Source organism: Anopheles moucheti, chromosome 3, assembly GCF_943734755.1.
Source record: "Anopheles moucheti chromosome 3, idAnoMoucSN_F20_07, whole genome shotgun sequence".
Classification (NCBI taxonomy): Eukaryota; Metazoa; Arthropoda; class Insecta; order Diptera; family Culicidae; genus Anopheles; species Anopheles moucheti.
In genome coordinates this window covers 19551304-19569840 of record NC_069141.1, presented here as the reverse complement: position 1 = coordinate 19569840, position 18537 = coordinate 19551304, and the positions used below count along the sequence as shown (strand labels likewise).

Here is an 18537-nt window from a genome sequence, read left to right as displayed (position 1 = left end):
CAACATTGCGTGTGTAGGTGCGTTGTGCGTACGATGTGTTATGTGTGTGTGTGTGGCATAATTTTCGGGGTTGATAAAATTATGTGTAAAGCTCTTGTCGCTGGCTTTGCTGGCCCCCGCTGTGAAGTTGTGTGCGAATGAGCAAAGTAAATAAATAGTGTTCCCATAATATCGTGCAACACTATCCATACGGTGGTGTCAGGTGAAGCAAAAAGAAAAAAAAGGTGTGCTGTTATGTGGAAAATAGCGAAAAAGCGAAAAGCTCATGCTGTTATAATTTAGAAAGCAACGAAGAGAACATATCTCCACTCCAGACGTTTTCCACACGGTCCCATGGAAGTCACAGGATCTGCACACAGGGAAAGGTTTTTTTTTATTATTGCCAGTCGAATGTCGAATTTCGTGCCCATTTCTTCGGAACAAAATTCCGATTAAGCTAAAAGCAAAAGATTTTTCCCGAACGTATCAATACACAGCGAACACAAACACACGCTCCTGCTCGAGTAACATTATCCACCTGCTATTATCAAACGTGTAGGAAAATTTTCGAGCAAAAACAAATCCCAACCCCCGGCACCCATTGCGATATGAGATATTGTTCCTTTCTACGTAAATTTGCTTGCTGTGCGTTGAACCTATCGGCGATTACGCGCGTTGCAACACACTTTCTTTTGAAAATCTCCCTACAAATCGAATGAAATCGTACCGTACGTGCAAAGTACGCACTTATGAAATAAACAAATAAGTAAACAAATTAGTGTCAGTAACACACACACATACCAGTCGAATAAATAAACCGATCCTCATCCGGTTGATGCAAAATTACTTGTAAGGGGGGCGAAAAAAAAAAGAAATGGTGAACGTTATCCAGGGGTTTGTGGGGCGTTTAAGTTAGCCATAGTGGAGTGTGCATATTGGTTTGCAAGACCAAAGAGATCACAGAGCCCAGAGAGAGAGAGGAAAAAAAGCTTGTTTATTGCAAAACCTTTCGCTTTAGACACATGGATGAATGTATGGTTTGTAATGGTGGAAAAAATTTACGTCACCGGATGTTTTACGGGATGTGTATGAAAGTGGATGTGGCACGTACGCAAACCCTAGATTCTCGAACAGGCGATTTAATGCAGATCAGTATTTTCAACCGGTGCATTTTCCTCTACTATTTGTGAATTCCACACCCAATGCAAGAGCATGAAAGCAATATTAATTGATTAGATCTAATTAATTGTCATTTAAGGCTTAAAACCACTCTTTTGGAATGAGTTTCACTATTTGAACATTTAAAACATTTAACCGAGCGAATCCGTGAAACCTCTGCCATGCTTTTTATCTCCGACAAGAGAACCCATATACAATAAGCCAATGAGGGTTAAACTACTTCATCAATCTCAATACCACCGGTCGCGAATCGATGAGTGAACCAAATGGACAACATTAAATCATGCTTTCATGCGAACAACGACAACACCAGCAATAATGCTCTCAGCTCACCCCAAACAGATAGAGAAAGAAAGCAAACGAGGCTGTCCGAAGTTGACTGACAAGTTGCTGTACAACACCAAACTACCTTGTGGGGTTTGTGAGCTTTATTTTTTATGTCTTTTTAATACCCATCCTACCAAGACGTATGTGAATTGACTTTTCAACACTCGATCGAAAACGTTACCCGCATTCAAAACCAGCTGTTTCATCTTTTTTTTGCCATAAAGAAGTGAACCATTCTTCTTGCTGTAGTGACGGGGACGAAACGAACTGCCAGCCCATTTCACCCAAAAACCGGCGTGGAAACCAGCCGGTGCGTAACCTTATTAGGCACGTGTGAGGCACCGTTAGGGTAAGAGTTCGTGTGTACGGGTGCACTAATGATGTGTCCACACAATCCGTCTCGACCCGCAACGTCCTTGCATGGCGGATTATCAACTCGCATAACGATGAAGGAGTGATGAATGGGAAGCAATTTTGTGGTGAAGCCTATATCTCGTGCCCACCTTGTGGACGTGGGCATTAGTTCCATCCCTTAACAATAGCTATTAATAACGAACGCGCCTCTCGCAGCGCTTTTCAACGTTCGGTATTCAATTTGATGGTAGATGAGTCGAAAATTAATATCGACCTTTCCTAAGCCTGTCATTTGTCACGTTAAGGTTAATTTGGTATAAAGACATATCTGTGCAACATAATCAATGGCTGAGCTTTGTTAAAGCTCAGCCCCTTGTAGTCCTCGATTTACGTACCTTTAGATCAGATGAAACTTCGAAATTCTAAGCGTTTGTTTAGCACAGCTTTATCTCGAATCAAGCCATTGTGTAAACAGGTCTCGAGAAAACCCGCTGAGGCAATCAACTACTCTTAATTTAATCAGTTAACAGTTTTATGACTTTCGGGGTTGATCCAACCGTCTGTTGCCGACCGGTAAAGCAAACAATAATTTCTGCAAATCTTCCCTTCTCCATCCGACAACACACTTATCAACATGTTTTTGTACAAAACGTTTTTCGCACTAAACCCCGCAACTTGTGAACTGGCTCACCTGTCTCATAAAATTTCCTACAAAGTCAAACCCCAGCCCACGGCTTGATTATGGGCAGATAATGATGTTTCTAGCAACCACGACCTACCAGTAAAACCCTTTTCCGAAGCGGCGTTGAAACCGTTGCACTAGTTTGTAAGAGAGTTAGGATGTACGAGGAAGTGTAGTTAACCGTAAATCACGGATGTGCCTTCCAACCACGATACTGTGCTGTGCCCGTTTCTTAACGGAATCAAGTGGTACATGGGTGAGTTTGATGAAACAGGAAGCATAAAAGTACTGCCCCCGACATTGCTTAAACACTCCTCCTGCACAACTGTCGGGCGGAAATCGAGTGGGAAGAAACCAAAACACAGGATAACAACCGCAGAAACACATTAAATCGTTTGCGGTTAGTTTCCTCATTTCAATTTTCAATTTCCCAGGCCCACTGTTTGGTGCTTGATGTTTGGTAGGAGGATGTTGAAAATGTAGCATAGTCGGTAACAAAAACGTTTCATGTCGAAAAAAAAAACGCAAAACATACAAAATGTATGGAGGCACGTTTTTGGGGAAGAAAATAAGTTCGAGATTGAGGCACTTGTTGAAACCACTGCTGGCGTGATAAGGATGGCGGCACGTGCGTCACAAACATTCCTCCTTGGGAGTAGTATATTTTTCATCCCCAGAGATCAAATGCAATTCCGTCAGTTGTCTAAATCAGATACACTTACATCAGCTTTGATTATAGCCTATTAATTATTATACTTATTCATTCAATTCAAAGCAATCCTAAAGGCTGAACTAAATTAAACTAGAAAAAGTTTTGTTAAAAATCCTCAGATAACTAACTCGTAGCACCAGGAGCTATTGCTAAAACTGTAGCATAATTCATTACCTTAATATTTACAAAGTATTTAATATTTACTTCAAGAATTGCCTTAAAATCATCTAATACGATGAGCCGTCTCATTTCAAAACATTTTGTAAATTGAATTATAATACTGTCATCTTAATATCCAACAAAACCCATCAGATTGTTTTCGCGAGCTGTAAACAAAACACGATTAATTAGCATGCTCCAGTTGATGCATGCCCTGTTGCAATACGTTCCTTAAAAGTCTGCCAAATATTTAGCACCAATAATTTAACACTTTTCCTAATGAATGTGTTGTACACTCGCTTGCCAAAACCGGAGCGCCTCGTTTTTTGTGTGTCATTATAATCTTCGACGCAGAAACAGCACGTGGTCGAAGCAACGCAGATGTGAGTGTGGTAAGATGCACAATCCCATCTCGATAACAATTCACCCAGCGCAAAGCATCCCGTTCACCAACGACTGCCAACTGATGAAGCCAACTTTCCGATCGACCGACCGTACCATAAGTGATTGTATTTTAATGCACTCGGCTCAGCCTCACATATCACATGGTTTTGCCAATTAAATCACCGGCATCAGGCGGCTGCTCGATGCTTTAAAACCCAGCGCGGTTCGTGACTCAAACCGGACGCGAGTTAGTTTTTGGGACCGTGGAAAAGCTTGGCGCGCGCTATCACGCGACATCTCGACATCGTGATCGGGTACGATCCCCAAAACGGGGACCAACGGCTAGGGGAATCCACGCTGACAAGCGCGGCTCATTAATCACGGGGCCTTTGGCATCACCGCAAAGGCACACCGGCACACGAGTGACACCCTTTCTGTTTCGTTTACACTGGGTTCGCTGGTGAAGTGTTTTCAATTAATTATGATTTTATATTGTCAGCACCCGTGAGCGCTGATCTTGGGACAGCGATTTACAAAAATAGCCCTTTCGGTCTATGGTGGCCTTGGTGGTTTCGGGGCTTTCGTGCTACCGGTGGCAGCCAAGGGACAACTGGGACAGGATGCAACAGATTAGGTACAAACTAGGAGGTTAATTTTGCCCTCCCTTTTTTCACCGCGCCCGGTACGCGATGGTACGGTGAAACAACCCAGCACAATCTCCGCTAATGGTCAACCGTGGTGTTTGAAGATCGCTAAAGAATTCGGCCGATGTTGGTTAGCGCAAGGGGAGCAACGTTGTGACGGAAAGGAAGGGCAGTATGTAAACAAGTCGTAAAATTAGACTGCAGAAACTGAACCGATCGATGGCCGTGAATGGGGCCAATGGTATGGGTCTGGCGGACTGGGCTCGCTGTGTCTGTGGTTTTGTTGATACTGACACAAAGGTGGATATTTTGCTTCCTTTTCCCTGCTTTTAAGCGTCGAAACGACAAACACACTGGTTAGGTTTAAAATCCGAATTTTATTTCGAGTTTATAAACAATAGTTTACCTCAATTTGGAAAATAGTTATGCTCTGGTATATTATCTTTTTTCATAGTATTGGACTAATAGTTATAAACAGAAAATCTCACTATGTTATGACGCTTCTTTTTGGTTAGGCTAAAATTAGCACTTCCGATAATTTTTTTGTTCACATTTCACCATGTAGCGTCACACAGCTAATCTTCCCATCGAGGTCCATCACCTTGACGGTGTACCGTGGGATAATCAGAATGACCTCCATCGTATGTCCAAATCGGAGTAGGTAGGGGATGGTATAGCGACCACCAAAACTATGACCGCCACTCACTCAGACAAACAACCCCTTTACCACTTCCCGCTAAAAATTATCAAACTTCCTGCGCGAAGGTCACGGTGAGCCGGAATTCCGGAAGGAACACGATGGACCGATTCACCATCTATTAACGTATCACCAAAGCGTCACAGTGAGCTCAGCCGTCGGCATCCATCTGTTTCTTGCGGGTTTAATTGATTTTTTGTGATAACATTGTGTTGCGGGAATATTGCGAAAGGGTACAAGTCAATGATGGGTAGTTAGACATCGATTGACGGATATTGATTTTCTATGTTTGAAGTTAAACGAATGGCTTATAAATAGTTCCAGAGGTTATGGCACGACATTTAAAGTATGCTCTGCTGCGAATGTTATTCTTTTAATGTATAATTATTTATAGATTAAGCAAGATTAGTTTTTTGCTCTCACCGTTCCTGCATTGTTCAATTTAAAAAAAACCCTCAATAGTTTTTTTATTAAACCACAAAGATATCAAAAAGTTCTATATCATGAATGATGATAAAACAAATATACTGATACAATATGTATCGCAACTATATGGAACAACATTGGAGGCTAAACACATTTGCGTCACTTTAGCGTCATGTCTCTCACACTCGCGTTATCAATTAACTTAATTGACATGATCTTCCTACCATGGGATTTACTGGTGACACGAAACGTCCCTTTGCAAACCCCTGTTCAACCACGGGAGACCACGCATTTTAGCACGCACTTGTGAACACATTCACCATGGAAACTTTAGCCAAAAAGGACGTACTGAATGGATGTCAGTGTCGATAGCAATACCCGATTCCATCCAACTTGACGCGCGCCTGTTACGAACTGATGCTGTAAAATACACACACACGAGCCCAGACACGACCAACAAAATGGGCCGATGTCCTTGAACACTGCCGGAAAGAAAGAACCCGTTGGATATTGTGTTTTCCAACATTTTTTTTCGGTACCATTTCCTTCGAAAAAAAAGGATCAATCAAATCAATTTTAATCGTGTGTCCCATCGGTCGATCTATTTGATATCCGTTTTATCACTTTCGCCTAGCCATGCGTTTGTGTGCTTCGTGTCTGTAGGATGGTGACAGTGTTACGTTCCGTTTCGTTGATCCAATTTTCCATACTTGTTCTTTTTTTCCTGGAGATTATTTTCTACGCCTTTCACTATTTGTGGAAAAAAGAAACTTCAGGAATATGTAACTCCTTACACCACATTATCACGTGCGTGAAAGCTTGTGTGATTCAAATGTAGGAATTTATTGATATCCCAGTGATCGGATCTTTTGGCGTCGTATCATAAGATCATCCGGTATAACTACTAACACCAACCATAATCTTCCTCGTCAACACAAGACAACCCGTGAGTGTGAGTTTGAAAAGGGGTTTCACCTTGAAAAAAAGAAAAATTTACATATTTTCCATCTCCATTCTGCACGGCTTGGGCGGCAAAAGCAGCAAAACAGGCGATCTTTTTCCTTCAAATTTCACTCAACCCAAACCGTATCCAACAACGCGTGTTGGTGGATGGGTTGTGAACAAGTGGCGCATATTTCGGGTTTTGTGGACACGCCACTGACAGCATGAACAGAGGGAGTACACGTACGCAATTTTCACGCAAATTTTCCTTTTTTCTCGTCGGCAGCCTGTGAAGCGACGTTATCTTCCACCAGGTGTCCTTGAAATGCTTTGCAAACCATTCGAGCCCCGGCCAAAGCGTACGTTTGACAGCCCGCACCAGAAGCAACCATCTGATTTGATCGCGGGCAAATCTTCAGTCGCAGTATCAGTGCTTTTCTTTTTGTGCCCCTGATGTCCTTCAAACCGTTGAATAGCAAATGTCGAAATCTCAAGTTGCCAGAACCAGGAAGGGCCTGAATGACACGCGATGAAGAGGGTTTTTATTAAGGGCGACATTTCGTATGACATATCTTTCCCAACGCGCAGGGCTGGTACTTTTCGGTTACTGTGGCTTTCGTCGAGCCCGGTTGGTGAAGGAAACAAAACAGAACCAAACGGGGTGTTTGCCATCAAGATGAACTGCCGTCTTGGTGCCTTATTCTCTTGTCTTTTAGTACCTTTTTTTCAAATTTTCCACCAGAAGGACTACATTATAGCAAGATGGCGCCATTTCCTCTACCATTTTAACTGTATGCGTGTGTGCGTGTTCCTGGAGCATGCAGCCCAAGACAAAGCAAAGAGCAAAATGTGGAGCTAAGATTGTGCCGGAAAAGTAAAATTTCTAACCCGTCGAACGATGAAAGACGTGTACCGTGTGATTTTCGTTATAGTCAGCTCGTCAAGGCATGTGTCTGTCCTGTCGTCAAATCAAAGAGAAAAGTAGCGAAAATAAGACATTCAAGTTTTTTCCCTTCGAAAACCAAAACGGATCCCCAATTCGCTGAACACATTCACTTCAAGCACCACACGGAAGTGGCATCCGGCTTCGCAATACTTTTCCACACTCGAGAGCATTACCATTACAGCTTCATGGTTAGGAGATGTAAAGCTCTGTTTTCATGAGCTGTTGATAAACTTAATGTTGGACAGATTATGCAAGGTTTATTCTCCTATCCACTACGATAAGCCACGTGTTCCAAGGTACAATATTATTGCTCCGATATAAATCCCTAATCTTTTCACGTGAAGGACCTTTTCATCTCTGTTAACTTTCTTCTCTGACATAAAAATGCACTAAGCGTTTAAAATGCTGTCCGACGTTCGATTGCTTAATCTAATGCACGGTAAGCAAAGCGAACTTCCAACGATTCTTCTAAACCACTCTTTACAGGCTTACCGCAGTGAACAATGATTCTCCATTATGAGTGCGTTGTGAACCGCTCAAGTACAGAAAAATAAAAGATCTTTTAAAGCTAAGCTCTCCTTCAAATCAGCAATCAGCGATGCTCAAACGGCAGAACCCATTTCATTGATGGTTCTGCTTGCGTTTTTTTTTGTCAAGCACCAAATGATCAAACTACACAACTGGCGGACTGGCGGGTGTAACTGGCAAAATGTAATCCTCTTTGCCGTGCCACATTTGTTCGTACATGATCGGTTCTGGGCGGAAATAAATCCTCCCTTTTTACAACGTATCGTAATCCTACACAAGTTACTTCCACCGTGCCGCCGCATCGAAATTATGAAAATGCTGACAGAATTCGTTCATGAAAGCATGTGTCTTTGGAAATGGTTGAGCATTTTGGAGCTGGTGTGTGGCGGGAGAACGAGCGGCTCGTGTGCTGTACAGCGCAGCAAGTGAACCGTGCGCACGTATCTAGATTTTAATGCTGGCATTAAAGCGCGTCTAAAGTGCGATGAATAGGGCCCAGGAACACCGACATCATTACAGCGCATTAATCTTGTTTTACAAACAGTATTACTGGGCTGCTTGCGTGTAAACGAGGAGAAAGAAGAGCAAAACAGAAGGAGAAGATGATGGAATTGAGTTTAATTTCATTTATAAATGCTTGTTTATAATGTTAACAAACACCTTGTCTATTTTTTACTTCAATTAATATAAAACTAGTTGAATAATTATATTTTTGTTTTAATTTTTTTTAATTTCTTGACAAGGTATTTGATCGGAAAGAGAGGGTGCAACTTACAGCAAGCCTCTCATTATCAGTATTTGATGTGATTCGCATAAAGATAATTTTTCAATTATGAACACTGAACGCCCCCGAAGGCCGATCGTCCCATGTAACGGAAAGTTATACTATTTAATGAAGATTTTTCTACTTTTTCTAGGAAATGTTTAATGCTGCGTTTTTTCCTATACAATTTCCATCCTTAAGGGCAGCTTTTGTGAATCTAACGACTTACGCTATCGATTTTTTATCTTCTCTCGACGGTGAAGAGCTTTCACATCGCATGCTTGCTTTGCGTTCGGAAACCGAATATTGTTTTACGCCCAAAAACAAGCACCCCCCCTCAAAGCATAATAGGAGGCACAACAAAAAATAACGCACCCACCACCAAAACGTACTTACGGGAATGGCAATGAAAATCAATATCCACATTCGTGCAATGAATCCGGTGGCCCACGGGTACGATAAAGGATGGCCTTACGGCGTGCTTGACTTGTTGGTGAATTTTTGGCTTTGGATGAGAAGTACCGCATGGTGCGAAAGGTACGGCTAGGGATGAAAGGAAAAACCAACCAACCAACGATCGTTTGAATTGATTTTACCGTAAAATCTGCTTTTGATCAGAACGAGATGCGCATATTTTGGGCATGGACAACTTCACACCTTTCCTTTGAGATACACAATCACGGATGAAAGTGATACAGATTTGACAGAAAGCAAAAACAAATAATTACTGAAACGTGATCATACAGTACGTGTAAAACAACACTTTTGAAATAATAATTCACTCGCATGTCAACAAATAAAGGATACACAATCAAAAGCCTTCTTTGCATCTAAAGAGGTCACACTTTTCCGAAGCACTTTGCGTGATTAAATTCTCCCATAACGATCTATTCCATATCGAAGCTTTACCGCTGACGCCATACTGAATAAATCTAACCCTCGTTGGCAGTCGTTCTAAACCGAGCAATTGCTCATTTCCTATTCTAACTTTACGTATTTCAAACCGACCCACAAACTACTCAACACTACTTCTGCTTTCATGCGGAAAAATCACGCCTGGCTTCATCGGAAAGGTTAAAAGTAGTAGAAAGTCATATGTTGTTACACTCTACACCACCGTCTGATCTGATCTCTGATGCCAAACCTTTCGAGTCACAGAAATGGGATTAAAAATTTTATTACATTTTCAATAAAGCAAAACTTTGCTTCTGGACTTCAGCCCTGGAAAGTGGTTGTGCCACATCGGTTTTTCCTCACTGGTTGGAAAATTCGTACACGGACAGTGGTTTTGCGTCACTATCGTTACGACGGAAAAAACAGGAAAAACTTATTATCAACGGACAACGATGCCTGATATGAGCCCTCTGTACCGATGGATCATACATATTTATGAGTATTCTCTAACGGTCACAAACGTGAAACAAGGAAATTATTATTTTAAAATAATTCTTTCGTTCATGGAAAGGCAATAAGTTCAATAAGACTAGGTAAAGCAATAGGGCCAGAACAAACTACATTTATTTTCTAATAAATGCAATAATAATAGAAGCTAAAATTAACTCCAATTCAAATAACCTTAAAAATGTTATTCACTTCAAACTAAATCAATATTTAATCAATCGCATTAAACCACATTCATTGTGGTTTCCCTATAAAACCCACCCCCTCGAATAGGGGCGGGAATAGCCAACTCTAACCACCACCACTCGTCACTGCAATCGAACCGAATCGATGACGCGGTGCGTAGATGTCATAAAATTATCATACCTCCTAGCTCACAATATTTGCTGTTGCGAACGCGTCATTCCCCTGCGCGAATCGGTACACCATGCTCGGTTCGTCCAACTTTTCCAATCAATTCAACCCGGGGTCCGGAGCGAGTGTGTATATGTGTAGCATTTAAATAGCAATGCCCTTTGCTTTCTGGACATCAAACCATTATCAAACTACAACGTAACCGTCCATAATGCCGATCGGCGCGCCTATCGATAAAAAAAGTGGGGTGAAAAATGGGTAAAGTTTTACCCTTCAATCGATACGCACGACTGCACCAATACTTTGGTCGAAGGAGTAGCACCAAGCAGCTGCAGTTCCCCGTCGTACTTTATACACACAACCACCACCGCACATTTATGTCTGCGTCCTGCGGGTGTTTGTGTTTGCCGCACAGGGCGCGTTGCTTGTAACCTCGTTATCAGTTTCAGCAAAACTAGTTTCCCCATTTACGTTGCCACGCGGTTTTTCCCACACACACACACACACACACACAGATACACGGACGCACACCCTTTAACCGGAACACGTGTTTCGCAGACTTTCCGTCTCCACGCGAGAGAATTGCTCGCTAGGTATTTGTGATAAATCGCTGACCCGATTACAGCTGTTTCGTCCTCGGTTTTGGGCTGGTGGCAAAAATCCTTTTTTCCACCACGCGTCCATCCGTCGCAATGACCTCCAAAACTGGACCGACATGTGCACATAAATCGTGTTGCGATTTGCGTTCATGTTTTTTCTCTCGATGGCGATCCTTGCCTCGATTCCTTTTTGCTTCCGCCCCAGTGACAAACAATCATTTTCCTCGTGCCGGAAATGGACCAACCAGTCCATCATTGTGCTTTCAAACATTCAAGCAAAATCGTTTCAGTTTCGCCAAGAACGCGATAAAGGCCGGCTCGAACAAAACTACCCTCAAACCCCCAAAACTGACCCGAACCACTGACGCCTGGGAGATGGGTTCCCTGGGATCTGTCAGGGGAGGGGGGGGGGGGGGGGGGGGGGCGAGGGGTATTGGGGTGGGCGAGAAATAAAAACATCTCCCGAGAGTGGTCAGCGCTTAAAAGCATTCGGACAGGAAGTTGGGAATGTGTCTACGAGGTTCTACACCGTCTATACGGCTTGTCCAGGCCATCGGTATCGGTCATTTTCTTCGTTTATTGTTATTCTTGCAGCATTTTATTGCTTCCATACGATTTTCCCGTCACAGAAAACCGGTCCAAAATGGTTTGTTGTGTTATTTGTTTTTTTTTCACGTGCCCAATCGGGTACTTCGTACTCCGTTATCGTTTTGCTTGCGTTGGCCATTGAGCTGTTAGTAAAATTGAAACTGAAACCTTCTAATAATTGCTTTATTCTGTTTTCTGATTGTCCTTCTCGTGCACCGGTGAAATTTATCCGATCCCGGGGTTCTAAAACAAATATTTGGAGTTTACCTTTCGTTAGAGAAAGTTTTCTCCAATTAATAGGAATTAAGTTTCATTTAATTACATAATAACGCATTTGTGCAACCACAATTCCTTGTGATCTTAAAAAATTCAACAAAACTGAAGCAATCACTTACAATGCAGACTTAAAACTTGCTTCTCCATAATAAAAGCTCAACCTTCTCTTTATACATCTTGTCATAAATTACACTTCACCTGCGCTGAGTTTGTAACAACATAAAACCCCAGGAATTAGCTTTTACATTTTCTTTCGCTTCAAACTAGTTTTCCCCAACAAAGAACCTCAAACCCATTTCCCGGTACAGCTCTAGATCCAGATTTAGTTTCGCTGGCATGGATTATATTCCGCAAACTCTTCTTCTCTCGTTTTTTCCCCTATTTTCTCTAATATCAGATCTCACTCTTCTGGGAAGATGTTCACAAAACCGTTCTTCAAACTCAAGCAAAACATTAAACTTCGTCTTCAGTCTTCAAGCCATAGATTAAGAAAACGATCTTAAACTTCAAATCCCTCTCCACCAGAATGATCCATCATATCAGACGAAGAATGATTTAGGTTCATACATATTGCACCGTTCGGTTCCGAGCGCTCTGGCACAAGTTGGACGAGCGTGTAACGCTTCCCGTCGTCCAGCTGTGCCAAAAACCGACACTCGACCGGTTCAGACTCGACCTCGACGGTCAAGTACAAGTAGACCCCAGGAAGCTACTTTTCAGAAAACGGCCAACCAATGCTCCACTGCTTGTGCTTACTTTCCCCAAGCTTATGCACAACTTCCCAACCCCCTGGATAGACATCGTTGTAATTACTCTCATAACACCGCGCTACCGCGACCCTCTCACGGGTTTCACTGCTTGTTCTTCCGGCGACTGTCAGTGCCGGAGTTGGCTAACACAGATTGCACTCTCCATCACCGAAAGGGGTTTTGCTAGTCCCCTGCCTGCTCACTGCAACACTACCCAGGCCTTTCTCCAGCTTGGGGAGCAATGCGTTTTTTTTTCGAGCACCTTGCAAAGCGCCTGCTCTGCCCGAAACGAGTCTGCCGGAAACAATTAATTACGAGCGACAACACGCGAATTTCTTCGCGAAAACCCCCGGGCACACGGAATGTGTAGCACACCGGGCACAAACGGTTTGCTGCATACTGCACCGGTGGTGGGGCCTCCGTAGTTTTGCATGGGTTGATGATGGTTTCGTCACGCCAAAGTGTCGCTCCAATTGGTAAAGTTTAAATAAGCACTGCCGCCAGAACTGTTTTTTCAATTATAGTTCGTTGTTTGGAAGAGGTTGTGTCGTGTTAGCCGCTACTGATGTGTACCTTCACAGCACGAACGGATGCCTTTTGCGTTTCGTTAATTGTTTTCCCCCTCGTACACAGGGAAAGGTATGCTGTTGGTATGCTAAAACTGACTGTACAAATTAACTACACGATACGTTTATTACCCGCGTTTACAAATTGTGTTATAACAAAAAAAAACTGTCCCTAAAACAAGTGTTTAACAGCTGCCAACAGCATAACAATCAGCGATAGCTTAATACCAGCTGCTCCCGAAACAACCGCTCTCAGTACGACAGAATCGTGCTTCAGCAGGGTCACTTGGTGAATATCAATTTCATCCCTAAAATAAAATTAAACTCCTATTTAAAACGGTGCTCCCATCATTTAATGAACCAACCCTTCTTCGCGCACTCACCCTGCTTTGTAGTTCGAGTCCGGCTGTGCTATTTCCACCTTCATCCGGTGAGGCAGGTTCACAAAGTCTCCCAAATCGACCGTACGGTTACTGGCGGCCATGTTGAGCACGGTGAGTAGTGTATCCTCCCCGTGAAGCTCTCGGCTAAATGCGTACACATCCGCCCCAACCGTGCGATGCACAAACTCACCGTGCACGAGCGAAGGATGGCGCCTGAGTGCCGTAAGCGTGCGGAAATGTTTCAGCGTACTCTTCTCCGCTGCCTCCTGCATCATGACGTTGCGCGTCGGATAGTCGGGATGGAGTCGTAACCAGGTGGTACGGTTCGTGCTGAACCCAGCCGATATCGTATTGTCCCACTGCATCGGTGTACGATTTGGGTCGCGATTATCGTACGTTTCAGCTTCCTTAAAATCAAACATACCGATCTCTTCGCCCTAGAAAAAACATGATGATCTTGTTCATTATGGCTCTAATCACTGAGATGACTCATCTTACGTAGTACGTGATGCTTGTGCCCGGTAGCGTGTGCAGTAGCGTTAGCACCTGATCAACATGCACCAATCCAACTCGTGTAGCCACTCGAGAGTGATCGTGCGATCCCGCCACCCAGCTCGGTGTATGACGGGCCGGCATATGGTTGATCCAGAAGTCGATCGACTGTTTCAATCCGATCGCGTTCTGATCGTTTCGGAAGTCGTAGATCAGCTGGAAGTTGAAGGGCATATGTGCACCCTGCCGCGTACCGGTCGCATCTTCGTAGTACAACATCGTGTTCTCGATTGAAGCGTACGCCTCGGTCATAATAATGATCGTTTTATCGAACCTTCGCCCGTAGTCTTCACACAGCTCCCGCCAGCTGTAAACGACACCGTACGTGTCTGGGTTATCTTTCGTGTAGATATGATCCAGCTCGTCGTACGTCCCGGAAGCTCCCCAACCGGGCGGCTCATCCCTTAGCTGGGGATCCTCAAACATATGATTGATTGCATCGAGCCGGAACCCGTCGACACCCTTCTCCAACCAGAACGTCAGCATGTCCGTCATCTCCTGCACCACGGCCGGATTGCGGTAGTTAAGATCGGCCTGCTTCTTCGTGAACTGATGCAGGTAGAACTCACCGCGACGCGCATCGTACGTCCAGGCCGGTCCACCAAACACCGATATCCAGTTGTTCGGAGGTTCTAGCGCCCCCGTCACACCGTTCACCTTTCCCGGGCGCCAGATGTAGTAGTCACGGTACTTGGCATTCCCGGTGGCCGACTGTACGAACCAATCGTGCTCATCGCTGCTGTGATTCGGTATAAAGTCCAACATCAGCTTGATACCGTGACGGTGCGCCTCGGCGATCAACTCCTCCATATCCGCCTTCGTACCGTACTCGGGCTGGATGTTGTAGAAATCGGCCACATCGTACCCAAAATCGGCCAACGGTGACACGAACGGGGGGCTGAGCCAGGTCGCATCGATACCCAGACCGGCGAGATACGCCATCCTCGAGGTGATGCCCTTGAGATCTCCTATACCATCGCCGTTACTATCTTGAAACGAGCGTGGGTAGATCTGATAGAACGTGGCATGCTGGTACCAATCCTTGTCGTCTGCCGCCTGTAAACCACACACCAAAACTACCACAGTGACCAATAATGGTCGGAAAACCTTCATCTCCGTTGCGTATCGTACCGCACAGAACGGTAGTTGCCCTGACACTGATAGATGGGTGGCACGGTGCGGCCTCTGCTGGAGGCCCGCATTATTTTATGTCGATTTTCTTTTTTCCCTTCGCTCAACCGAACGGCTGATGATAATGATAACGACATTATTAAACTTTTGTTATTTTCACATCGATCCATGAATCGGCGGCCTAACCGCCGTGCGAGTGAGATTACGAAGCTTGGCGATAAGATAGCCAGCCAACGGCATGCTAAATTGAACCGCTCTTTATGGCGTCAGATGATATTGTTTTACTGTTGGAGCATTGGGTGAAGAAATCGATGGGTCGCATAGTGGAAAAAGGCTGGAGCTTATGGTACGATTCCGATTGTGAAATATTGATGCTCCAATAACGCCACAATAGTTCTTTTACAAGCAACTCCATCTCCAGCAATTCTTCGCTCATTCTCTTTTGAATTGACATTTTTAATTGAACTTGGTTGGTAATAAATGAAACAAATCAGTTGATGATATCTTGTCTCATCAAATCGTGTATAATGTAACATTAATGCCACATCTTAAATACTTTGTTGAGAAGCGAAGAGATCGTCAAAAGATATAGTTGCATTGAACACAGTTTTTCACAACTTCCAAATTGGTCACCTTTTATAACTTATATGAAGACTCAGCCGCCCAAAACATAAAAAGCTAATAAAATTGGAGCATCTCTTGAAGGAAAAAAAACGACCAGCTCGACAAGAACACTAAGTCATAAAACACTGCCACACGATCAATGTACCGGTTTTATGATGCTTCAAGATCAAAACTTTTCGCGGTCAAATCAAGTGGTTAAGATTATGGACTGTTACGGGTAAACTTTCCCTCCAAACACTGAAGCAGCAGCAGCAGCATCACAAAATTATCCTTACTCGAGTCACACACATACAACCCGGTGACGATGTGTTGTGATGACACATTCGCTAACTTTGCGCAATTTTCCGTGGCCAAAAAAAAAACTTCCTGGCGACATCTGGATCTGGAGATCCGTTCGTGCATTATGGAGTATTGCAAAAACCGATGCGGGAAATTGTTCTTTTCTGTGGGACGTATCGGACCCCACGGAGAAGGTTTCGGTTCGCGCGCTTTATTGAAAGTAGGCAAGACAACAGCTCCACTATAAACATCGATTCCTCATGATGGCGATGATAATAATGGTTGATGATTGGTTTTATGACCACGAAACGTCTACCATTTCCCTCAGTTAAGCTCACCCGTTGATGATGGGAGCGCTGTGTGAAGGAGAGTTCGGAAAAAAATGAATTGCGCTGATAAACATGCGCTAGTGGACGGCAAGGCACGTACATTGGTAGCCGTAATAGGAATTTATCTCACCTCCTGTGTTTTGTGGGAACGAATTGGTTTGCAAGAAACGTGAAAAATCGAAACCGGGGTAGATAATTGAACAATCGAACGCGATAGATATAACGCTGGGGGTTAAGGTGGCCGTCGTCCGAGTTCCCCCGGTTCCATTGTTGTTTTCTTCGTTGTGGCACTATCTCGATGCACAATTAAACACCACCGTACCGTACGAAATCTTCATGATTCATTTTCACCCACCGGGAAAATATTCATTCACCATTTACGTCGCTGCAAAAAAAGCCGTACTTTTGTTTTTGTTAGCAGTTGGCCACCAGGCCACCCGCTATGGGAAAATGCTTCGAGCACCGGAGAACCCTTTTCGTTATGTGCCGCTTCTATCGCACCGGAGATTCAGCACCTTCGCGAGCGCGATGGAGATCGTAATCAATTAATTAATTACTCGATTAACCTAGAAATCGAATTGACCATCGCGCGCACACACACACCAACTATGTCGCTAGCCCGTTAAACACACGATGGGCCAATGGGTGGGATAAAAGATCACCTCAACTAGCAATGCAGTTTTCTCATCCTCGCGCCACAAACCACCCAGCAGTAGACAGACCGACGGTTGAAGATGAATTATTGATGACCCGAAGCCGTCAGTCGCACAAGAAAGTCCATTGCTTTCCCGTACAATTACAAACCAATTACCGGGACCACCGTCCCTATGCACCGGTCCGCACCGGTCCCAATGCCCCGCATCTGCCCGTATTTTGCAATGATGAGGCCAAAGGCGATCATCCAGTTACGTTCCCGGTATGCTAGCATTAACTGAAGCTGTTCGGCTGCAAGCAGCGCGATGGTATCGGGCGGTTCGCCGGTTGTCCGGCTCTGCACCGGGAGTTCCCAGCGTGGAATGAGAAACTGCAGCTTTGCTTGCAGTGAAAAGACTGTCCGAGTATGCAGTACGCCGCAGGTGATGGGAGTTGCAACAAAAGTACTTTCCACCTGATGATTAATGCATGACCAACGATCCGGTCCACACGTTCGGTATTCGGAGCCATAAAATGGTGCCAGTGTGTGGGGCACTGAAGGTGCATCTTGACTTAGTTTGCGCAGCGAATGTCTAGTTAAGATTTCCCCCGAGTATCGTCTATAAACGTTCGGACGATTAACTTCACGACGGTTTGGAACGTCTTTCTGGGTTAAATTGGTTCGCTGTTTACAGGCAATTCTAGGCCCTTTCAATATCCGGCAGACTTCTATTCTTGGAGTAAAAAAATACAATTTAATGTAATCCGTCAAGTTTTATCAAGTTACCAACCCCCGTTGACACGCCGTGGTGTACATTTCAACGTCCTGTCAGGAAGGTAACTACGTCAACACTTTAGTTTTGTAAATCCCTCGATACCCATCCGTTTTAATGTTAGCCCCATTTCCTGTGGGGAAACCTTTTCTGAATCGATACACCGCCGGAGCGGTATAAATTGGGTGCACTCCTCACCGAGATGTACGCCAAACCATGCCCAGAAAGGATGAATATTGTACCACGAGAGCCTGTAAGTTGGTTACCATGCCCCAGAGCGCCTAGGTACTACCACTTGTCCGAGGTCTTTCAAGGTCTGGTACACACCTAAGTGCTGCTTCTGGATATTCTTAAAAGGAATCCAATCACTGCCTTACTGGTGACCCTTCTCAAAACACTTCAGCGGCCAAGGGGTCAATCGTGATGCTCGGAGAATGTTTGTGCTTCCACCGCAATACCTGACCTAAATTTTGATCGAGTGTTTTGCTTGTGCTCGCACTTGAAACGGGAGATCGAAACTGATTGGCAGCAACCCATGACGAAAAGCTTTATCAAGTAGAAGCTTTTTTTAAATGGAG

The 18537-nt window shown here is 44.1% G+C and overlaps 2 protein-coding genes across 2 annotated transcripts in view; one reads left to right on the top strand and one right to left on the bottom strand.

Annotated features, from left to right (window-relative positions):
* The window catches only part of LOC128300609 (dual specificity calcium/calmodulin-dependent 3',5'-cyclic nucleotide phosphodiesterase 1), a 124735-nt gene that overhangs the window by 25512 nt on the left and 80686 nt on the right, over positions 1–18537 (top strand). The window lies entirely within an intron of this gene.
* LOC128300614 (alpha-glucosidase-like) lies at positions 13428–15392 on the bottom strand. The gene is given in 4 exon segments (XM_053036740.1): positions 13428–13563; positions 13639–14075; positions 14137–15305; positions 15308–15392. Coding segments are annotated over 4 exon segments (1827 nt in total).